We start from the raw sequence: 10441 nt of genomic DNA, 5'->3' as shown, positions 1-10441 counted from the left end.
GGCCTTGGTGGCAGCTGCTGCTTCAGTCTCTCGTCGCGCATGAGGTCGGTGGCATGCAGCGTTGGCACTGCAGGCTGCTGCTGCTGCTGCTGCTGCTGCTGCTGCTGCGTGCTGGCCCGGGCAGCACGCATGGCTACATCACTCGCAGCCAAAACTTGAGGCACCGCTCAGCGGGGTTGAATTGGGCATTAAGAGGAAGCTTTAGCTCGGGGGCCCAACTGCGACGCGGCCCATTCAAATACATGTAAAACGCAAAAACGCTTTTCTGAGATAACCCCTGGACCGATTTTAACGTAATGTGTTGCATTTGAGAGAGAAAGTTAAATTACAAGTGACTGTTGGAAGCGGGATTTCCGTTTAGGAATTTTCGTCATTTGTCGTTGCTGAGTTACAGAGTTGTAAACTTGATAGTATCGTTTTTTGAAAATTTTCGACTTTTGCCATTTTTTAGCAAAAGGTTGATGACGTAAATGAATAATTCGAAACAAACAGCAACTACATTTTAAGTTTTTCTTTGAAATGCAACAAACCTCGCCCAATTTGGTGCAGTGGTTGCCGAAGGAAATGAGTTCTTTTACATGTATTTAGATAGGAGAACCCGAGCTAAAGCTTCGTCTTAATGTATTCGCATCCACAACTAATAGCCGCCTTTCCCATGGTCCCTACGGCCCGCATCGTCATCCGCAGTGATGCCCTCCAGCGACGCGGCTCTCTGTATATCTGTAGAGTGGATCCCACGCGACCTTCTAAGCTTCCAAAGCCGTGCGGATTCTGCGACCCGTCTAGCGACCTCTCCATCGTCACTGCCTCAACTCTTTCATATAGATGATGCCGCCCTCCTTTCAACAAGAAAGGAGCACCTCCAGTGCCGCACACGTGCTCTCATACCTCCGTGTGCGGTAAACCTCCCCCGCGGTTTTACCCGTGCAGAGGAGGTTCCGCTTCGGAGGATCCGGGTCGGGGCTGCCCTCACTCCTGCCGTGACTAGGAAGTCGCCGCACTTTCACCCGCTATATCCTCGCCCGTAATGTCCACTCTACAATTCGCGAAATGCTGAAGCCCACATCCACCACCTGCTGTGGGTTTGCCCTGCACTGAAACCGACGAGGCTCCGGCACCTCGCAGCAGCGGGACTCTCGCCGCATAATCCGAGCGATTACACTGTTTGGACGCAGGGACCACATTATCGATCCCTCTTGGACTACATTAGATCAGCAAATCTTTTTTTCATTCATTTAATCATCCTTATTCACCCCCGTCCCATACTCCTGTCTGCCCTGAGGCATTTACTCTCGCATTAAAAAAAAGTGCTTAGGTGTCCTCGGACTCTTGTTGACTGAGTTGCGGCACATTCCCAGTCACACCTATCCAGTGACCCAAGATGGCGTCAAACAGGTTCATTGAAGAGGGGCACATGGCGAATGACACACACCCAGTAATCCACATTCCCATCAAAGAGGTTCATTTAAAGCTGGGACATGCCCAGCTGTTTAAGTTGACCTGATACAGGTCAGATACAAACACAGATACTGCAAACTTATTGCAGTTCCCAAAAGTGAAGTTCTACACAAATGACGACAATTTAGTTGCTTGTGTTTTTTTCTTTTGTGTGGAAAGCAGTGAAAGAAACCGAACAGCGGTTTTCCGACAAGTGTACTCTAAACGTAAATTCCATATAAGCTATGTGCTGTATGTCAGCAAGCCTAGGTGTTGAACTACATATTATTAATAAGAGAAACAGAGAAAGAGAAAAGTAAGGAGTTAAACGAAGCGGTACACTGGGGGTGAGTGAAAGTTGTAATGAGGCGGCTATCCAATGTTTATCAAGATTTCCCCAATTTAACGTGACAGCGATTTGACCACCGATATATAACCAGGCGTGGTGGCTCTCCAGGGAGTCTCCGGCGAAGTTATGCACCAAAGCCAGTCCCGTTAGGATGCATTGGTGGGAGCGCCAATAAGTGCGAACTTCATAAACAGCCGATTTGCTAACCTGACGTCACCTTGACCGCGAAGTGGAAGTCGGAAACTTACCATGCGCACTTGTTGGCTGTGCTCATAGCTAGGCCAATCATTCGTCAGTCTTCGTTTGGCTCGGTTTGAATTGGTGTTCCGGCATCTCCGCTGGGTACGGAGTGCAAGAAGTAGCCAAAGGCGGCTGGAACTCGTCTCAAGCATCGTAGCCAATTACATGTCGCTGAGATCAACCTGTTCGCAACGCAGCGCAAGGAAGACAGGTGCAGAACTGGTTGATTGGCCCTTGACGTCTTTATTACAATGTCCGTACACACGCTGGTAGTGACCACGGCTGGAGCTTATCGGTGCTTGTGCAGACACCTTGACACTGTGGTTCAAAGTCATTCTATGTGACGTAAAGCCTGCGGATCGCAGACGTGCTTTGGATGCCTGCGTCTGCTATTTGCTTCGGACTGGTGAAATTGTTTTCCCCCCTTGTGCTTCTCTGCGAGCCATTACCATAAATACCACATGTAACATGCGTGGCCGTATCACAGACGACGAACTCGGATTCACTCAGATTCTCATCTATCGGTGAGTCTGAGTGTGAGCGTGTCAGAGTGAGTCTGCTTTTGGTGAGCAAGTAAGAGCGAGCCTCGCTAGGTCTGATTTGGGAGAGCCGGAGTCCGAGTGAGCCTGATGAGTTAAATGTCTAGTGAGTGTGTCTGAATTTGTTCATCTAAGTCAACTTTTGGCGAGTTTGAGTCTGAGTAAGCCTGATGAGTCGGACTTCTGGTGAATCTAACTGCGAGCGACGCCAGCTGAGTCTGATTTCGGCGAGTCTAAGTCAGATTTAACCTTAAGATAAAATATTTTATGAGTGAGTCTGGGCCAACTCTGTTTATTTCGATGACCTATGCGCGTGACATTACAGGGCCTCTGTTTTTTGAGACAATGGATCTCTTGAGCCAAAATCAAAGCAATGGGTGGCACTTTCTCCTGCTATCGAAGTGAACCACATTATATATTGGGCAGTTCTGGCTTTTGAGCTATATATTGTGCATCTGAACCCTGATTTGCCAAGTTCCTTACCCGCCGTGGTTATTTAGTGGCTTTGGTGTTGTGCTTAAGGAGCACAACACAACCAGGTCGCGGAATCAATTCCCTGCCACGACGGCCGCATTTCGATGGAGGGGAAATGCGAAGACACCCGTGTACTTAGATTTAAGCGTACGTTAAACCCTAGGTGGTCCAAGTTAATCTGGAGCACCTCACTGCGGTGTGCCTCATAATTAGATCGTGGTTTTGGCGCCTAAAATTCCAGAATTGAAATTTTTTTTACCAAGTTCCCTACCATTATTGTCAGCAATGTTCGGCTGTGGTGGTGTACGACGTCTGGTCACGAATGTAATTTGAATCCACGTTCCCTGGCAATGGAGCACTGCCTTGGCGTGCCGCTCGTCGCGACTTCCACCGTTTCTTGTAGGCGTGCACAATACAGATCCCGAGGAATGCCACCGACACTGAAGCCAGTGCGCAGGTGATCAGCACGATTTGCAGTGCTGGACTCCATTGGTCATGCTGCGCAGTCCTCTTCGTGTCTGCAAAGGCGTTGCCAAATTTGTAAGCACATGCTTGAAACTTAGCAGAATAATTATGAGGTAACACGTGGGCTAATCTGGCAGCTATTCAAATGAAATTGATTTACGCGGTCTCGAGCTATTTATTAAACTATTAATGGAAAAAATCACAGACTACAAACTGTTTCATTCCCGTTTTCGTCGTGAATGTATATATATGGCGAGACCACTTAACCATTATTTGAGGTTACGAAAGAAGGAAGACCAGAAATTTAGGCCAAGAACAGGACAGAACAAAATTAAGAAAAGGTTCGGACTTATGCAAGCATCAAAGCAAGGACAAGGCTGCTCTGTTGACCTCCAGCCGTTCTTTTTTGTTGTTGCCACGTGTTCGTATAACTTTTTTGTTCCTTCTTTTTTTCCCGTTTTAGCCTAATGTTAATCTGCACCAAATCCTTCCCTTATCGCTATATATGCATGTATGACGTGTACGGCAATACCAACTCCCAATTTCTTGTCTGAATACCAGTATGCCATAAAGAGCGCGAGACTGTAGGAACGTGTACCAACCAGCCTCGTCCATCGCACCCATAAAAAATCTCCTTCAATGAAATCAGCGCACCAAGGTGCAACGTCATTTGAGTCGTTTGTTCCGATGAATAAGTTCGCAAAAAATAGAACATCTTCGGGTGAAAGCGCGGATAGGTTACCATACTGTATGCTCCCTCAGTTACCGTCTTCCTCAGATGAAGTGTTAGCATGCAAATTTAGGAGAAAATAGGCCTGTCATACCCGAAGAGACATGATGGACGTAAGCTTAAGAGCTTACCTAGGTGACAGAATAAGAGCGCGAGCAAGTCAGACAAAGAAAACGACAGCACAGCGCTCGTTCGGTAAATTTTCTTTGTCTTTTCTTTCTTCCTTGCTCTTTCATCGGTTAACCTGGTTTACGAACTATAGTTCTAACCAACACTTAGCTTAGAAAAGCTACACATTAACCTCATGTTTACCGTGTATCAAGAAGATATAATAGACTTCTTATTTTAGACCGTGCAACACTTAAAAATCACCTGTGGCTCATGACATAATTCTAGTCATTGAGCTGGATTACACAGAAAAGTGGGCATTGGTCTCACGAGAAATCAAAATTCATAGTTAACTAATTAAAAAAACATACTAATAAGTTTTTAAGATTATTACTTAGTGGCACATACTGCAAGTTACGAATTCCAACCAGTGAGTTCGCAAGGCCTATCTGCTTGGAACCGATTTCCAGGAAAGAACCAGTTTCAAGATGTTTATTCTCAAAGTCTGAGACGAAATGCGTCGGCATTTAGTTAGTCTTGTGGTTCAAAGCAAAAGAAAGATAAGTGTTTTGTTAAAGAAAGTAAATGAAACAATAGTGGATTTTTACCGAAAGCTTCAAGATGCGTATCTCAAAATCCATGCGAGGCTTCAGAATTCGTTCAATAAGTGCTTAGGCTTTGCAAGCTCACCAGTCACAATTCGTAAATTGCAATATGTGCCGTGAAGTAATGAATAAAGCAGTTAATTAGTAGGCTTTGGCTAATCAGTCGATTGTGCATTTCGATTTATCGTGCAAGTAATGTTTAGCTCAAGGACTGCAATCACGCTATCTGCCACAGGCAATTGTTAAGAATTCTACGTAGTCCAAAAAAAACCGAGTATTTTTAACTAATAATTATTAGTGAAAAATACTCGTTTTTATTCAACAAGGTTAACCATGTTGAATAAGAACAACTTATCTGTTAGGCCATGACAAATAGTGATATTTTCATTTGGTTCATATCATGATTATGTCATGGCCCACCGAATCAGATAACGGCCACGCAATCGCAGGTGCATAGTCACGTCCACTCTTTCTCAAAGGTGTACCAAAGGTGTACAGGGCGGTCCCGCGTATGTTATTCTCCTGTGCGGCGCGATTACCATGGCGCTCCTGGCACCCGACACCACTGGAGATTGAGAACGAGAGTATATTTTTTTTCTGTTTCCAAGTGTTAGAAGTTATGGCATGCCATAACTCCCTTAAACAGCTTCGAGTCCGACAGGCGGTCTCAAGCATCGTATCCCGTATACTTTTAATAAAGAGTGATAAAGAGTGCCGAACGATTTCTTTTTGTGTACGAATTTGGGGACATTTTTTTTTCACACGAGCCAAGCAGAGACACCGTTGTTTAAAAAGGAATAACAATTCGAAAAAAAAAGGTCGATGCTATATGTTTCTAGGACTTTTAAAATATATATCCTTAGAAATTTTGCACACTACATACATAGTCAAAGATTCTGCGAAAATTACAAGTTACGTTGTGGATGTTCCCAACAAGTACAGTAAAAACGTTTGCAGCACAAACATTTGTTTCTGTATAGTCGTAGCACACTTTAGCATTCGAGACGTGAAGGCTATGATAACTCCCGAACTGCAGCCCCTAAGAAACTTTTCTTGCTGTTACGCCAAAGTAAGATAAGCAAGCGAAAAATTGCGCGCCGTTCATTTCATGGCTTGAAAGCCAGTTGAGAAAGCGTAGGCTGGCAATATTCAATTGAAGCAAAATCTGGCAAACGCCACGTGTATGCTTCTAGCAACTGGTTTTCTTTCTTGTCCCGTCTTCTGCGATCATCGCTATAATTTTCACAAAACAGTTGACCCAGTTTCAAATTTCTTCGCAGTGTTCTGCTGCTGAAGAAATTTAATTTCATTTTCCTTCAAATATTCATTCAAATCTTTAGTTACAAAACGAAGGTCCGGATTGCCGAAGCATTTGGTTCGTCTGTTCTCTTTGTAGTTGACCGGTGATTTCGGTAGCATTGAACTGCTGACTGATTTCACGAAATGCCGTCACGCGTGGATGGCTGTGTAGATTTTATTGCGGTATACTTTCTAGTTTGCCATGTAGTACGCGCAGCGTGTCCTTAAATGATCACTGACAACTAGAAGGGGGTTAGGGGAGAGGGATGTCAACTGCGCACCAAGACATTAAGGCGAGCTAGCAAGATGACCGTTAAAACATCTCACCTTCTATTTCCTTCAGCGTCTGGGCCGGACTAAGAGTGCGGACGTAAGTCCGGAAGCTGGACTCGGGAGTCATTCGAACCACGACCAAGTAATCCGTAGAAGGGCGCAGTCCGGTGACGAACATTGGAGCGCTCCAATCGGCGCTCCAGAAGCTTCGTTCGGAGTGGTTCCTCTTCTCGGAGTCAAACACCTCCACCAAAACTCGCCGGTACTGCCTTGACGTCGTCTGGTTCTCTCCAATAGGCGCAGAGCAGACCAGTGAAAATGACGTGTCCGTGTAATTACCCACGACGCACATGAGGCCGGACGACGAAGCTTCGCCTGCAAGCACGACGGTTTGGGGCCGACTTAGTAAATCTTGCTCAGATCTCACTAACCTGACTACGAATTCAGATGAAAATGATGTTATCCGAGTTTGTTTGTCGCGCTGTCTGTTGTGATACCGGCTACTTAACAGGCCATATGTACACTTCTTACAACTTGTGCCCAAGTGTCGTGGGCGTAATACGGGGCTTTTCAAGGTCTGACACGCTCATGCATGCAAGCACGCTCGAGCACAGTACAGTAGAGAAAGGTTTTATTGCCCATTTTTTTTTGGCGCACTGTTAATTTGCGTTTTGTTTACCTTGCGCCGCTTGTTATGGGCGTGATAATGGGTTCGTCGAGGTCTGTCTGGCTCACACTCACACGCACAGATGAAAGAAAGTGGCGTGTACTTGTTCCTCACTGTCATCCCTTCGCTTCAGAAATTACTTTGTAAAATATTATAAGAATACATACGATAGTGGCGCATTTCTGATAACTAATGAGTTTTACCAACCAAAATGGCATAGCGACCTGTGAAAGACATCGTAGTGTGTTGCCTGAATTTACTTTGACTGCGTAAAGTTCTTAACGTGCATCTGTTTTTCTTTTATGTGTTCTGATTTGCTATTTTTTGTTTATTTTTCATTCCACCCTCACAACGTTATTCTCAAGAAAAGGTGTGCCGACGCAGAATCATACTGAACCAATAAAATCAATCGCAAACGTTACGCTTCTGCATATATTTTGGAATGATGCCACTGTTGAAGTTATACGTCGAGAGTAGTCTGACAATGTATTCAATTACTTAAAAAAATGCATATATACCTAGAGGCACGAACTTGAAGCGGCATCGCCTTCTCTGTATCCCTACGGAGTTTTCGGACCAGCATGCGAGGGCGGCGTTGAATATCGAAGCGTTGGCGATGATTTCCAGGCGATTTGATTTCGTCGCTTGCGGAATCGGTACGTGTTTTTTGTCTGCTGTCGGCAGCTCTTGCTTCACGGGCTTCGCAACTTCACTGGCGTTTTCGATGAGCCAAAAATAGCGCAGGCCATCACGCGGGTTCGCTCGAACGTTGCAGGTAAGGTTGACGGTCGCGTTCCTTTCCAATTGTATCGTCTGCTCTGCATCTGGATCACATCTCGGCGAGTCTGAAATTGCGAAAAGAAGTTGCTCAACAATTAAAGTACCGTTGTTTCTAACACCAGGCTTCCGTGCTTAACCATATGACTAATGAATGCCCTCTCTCCACATCTCTTGAATACTCTTATAATAACCAATCCAAGCCAACTGTGCGGCTTAAAGACTCAAAGCAGCACACAGGTTATGAGACACTCCTCCACAGTTGAAGTATCTGGATTAATTTTGACAACCCGCGGTTCTTTAACATGCACCGAAGTATAAGCAGGCGAACGTTTTTGTATTCTGCGCCCACCGATGTGTAGGCATGTGTGTGACCTGGCTAGTCGGCAACTCATTTTAAAAACAGCGCGATAGTGGACGAAGGATTGAAGGCACGAATGAAAAACACATCGCTCGTGTTTGTTCTTTCCGTCCTCCGTTCGCTGTTGCGCTGCTTTCGTAACGTCATATGGCCCCTGCGCTATGGAATCGAACACACAAACTAGAGCTGAGCAGTTCAATGCCATGCATATAACGCACTATTAAAAACAATGTATTCTGGACGGGTAGAAAGGCCGTTCGCCGCAAAATTCACGTTGAATAGAACGCACAATCTCCATCTGCACGTCTAAGCACACATACAATCTAGCATGCTAGATTTCTTGTTTCTTTTCCATACGCTCTCTCTCTCTTGTCCAAATGGTTTACTCTTAAGCAGCTGACACGCGGAACCACGAAACCATGTTGAAATGCGAGCGATGCACAAACATCTTCATTCACCATGCGAGTGCTTACATTGGAGACGTAGATGAAACGGTGCGCTTTCGACGTACTCCTCCCCTGTTTTGGAGATTCTGCACGTGTAGCTTCCAGCGTGACTCGGAGTCACGCGCCGGATGACGAGATACCTCGAAGTTATCAGCATGCCCTCAGCCGGAGCAGATTCTAGTTCACGCCCTTGGTGACGCCAGGTGACTTCGCCGACTTTAGACGCTGCCAGGACAGAACACTCCATGTAGACGTCGGTGCCCTCAGTAATATGGCTGGCGTTGAGCCCGGCTCCTAGCTTGAGGTTGACTTCGGGTTTATCTGCGTTAGTATGTTCAATGTTGAACCTACTATGTTACCCATCAACGTTGAAAGAATGAAACAATCATCATACTGAAAGAACGAAAAAAGAAAGCACAACAGGTTGCCGTGGCTCATAATTTTTAAAGGACTTGCAGGAAACAAAAGACTTGCACACAGCAGTCCGCAATGAACTAGAACTACTACTCCGTTCCGTCAGAAAAAAAAAAATACACGTCACAAAATTGTGTTTTCAGAACAGTTTGTAAGGAAATGATGCGGAATTTATAATGTATCCGTGAACTTCTGTGGGAATGACACAGAAAATGTACTGAATTTTCAGAATGTACAAATAAGTACTTGATTACAGACATGCCCGTGGCAGAATGCAACAGAAGAAAAGATGCTCGAAAGAAATGGCACACATTTCTGGCATTGAGTAACGCTGTTTTAGTCCAATTCGAAATCTGACGGGTCGCTCACCGGATATATTAACGGCCAAGTAGCGACTTAAGATGGCGCGGCCGTGCTGCAGACGATCGTTGGTAGCACGACACTCGAGCAGCTTTCCTGCGTGCTTTAGAGGTGGCAGGAGAAGCACGCTTGTCGTTACGTTGCCGTCAATGCGAGTGGTGCTGAGGTGCTCGCCCAATGGGCTACCGTCCAGGAGCCACGTGACGTTGGCATGTGGACGGCTCCCGGTCACCGCGCACTCGAAACTACGCGGTGCGTAGAAATCGGGTATCAAATTCTCTTGCGAATTCCTCGTAGATAATGGAACAGATGCTTCCAGGCCGTTGGAATCGGCTGCGTCAACGGGCCTAGTCGATAACGGAGACGAAGGTCTGCTTGAAGAGGTAGTCGTAGCCATAGCCGGAGCTACCATGAACCAACCGGAGGCCATTCTCTCGTCGTAAGGCCAGCTCCACAAAGCAACCTTTGTAGGAGACACTGAAAAGACCGATGCAAGAGTACGAATATAGGCACCGTTTGTGAGACATCACGACGTCTGTCGTTCGTTTGTTAACAGTTTCATAGTGGAATTAACAGTGAGTCAGTGCTATGCAAGAAATTGAGGTAATGTTGAAGGAGGCACTACAAGGGCTAAGCAGGGAAAGTTGGGTGTGTCGTGTTTTGTAAATTAATTGAACATTGTAAGTGAACGCGTCGAACAAGACAAGTAACAGAACTAAAGAAAGGAGGGCGGTAACAAACCTTATAAAATTCTTCAGCAAGGGACATGTGATAGTGGCACTGCCTCCTTTGATGGTTTTAGTCTTAGTGGTGCTAAACACAAATCACTGAAATGATATTTAAAAAATAATTCTGCCCTATCATGGAACAGATACACGAAGAAGCAGTGGAACGTGT

At 45.5% G+C, this 10441-nt stretch overlaps 1 protein-coding gene across 3 annotated transcripts in view; it reads right to left on the bottom strand.

Moving 5' to 3' along the window:
* Positions 1–3268: 3268 nt before the first annotated feature.
* The window catches only part of LOC135914466 (hemicentin-1-like), a 60592-nt gene continuing 53419 nt past the window's right edge, over positions 3269–10441 (bottom strand). For all 3 annotated transcript variants that reach the window (XM_065447331.2, XM_065447333.2, XM_065447332.2), the window contains exons 5-9: positions 9554–10021; positions 8798–9091; positions 7705–8031; positions 6574–6894; positions 3269–3557 (exon numbers count right to left, since the gene is read on the bottom strand). In XM_065447331.2, the coding sequence (XP_065303403.2) occupies positions 3319–3557; positions 6574–6894; positions 7705–8031; positions 8798–9091; positions 9554–10021 (1649 nt within the window). In that variant the 3' untranslated portion in view covers positions 3269–3318. The remainder of the gene's footprint in view (positions 3558–6573; positions 6895–7704; positions 8032–8797; positions 9092–9553; positions 10022–10441) is intronic.

The sequence above is a fragment of the Dermacentor albipictus genome, chromosome 6 (genome assembly GCF_038994185.2).
Source record: "Dermacentor albipictus isolate Rhodes 1998 colony chromosome 6, USDA_Dalb.pri_finalv2, whole genome shotgun sequence".
Classification (NCBI taxonomy): Eukaryota; Metazoa; Arthropoda; class Arachnida; order Ixodida; family Ixodidae; genus Dermacentor; species Dermacentor albipictus.
Note: the sequence above shows the minus strand (reverse complement) of the source record. Positions and strands in the feature narration are given on the sequence as shown.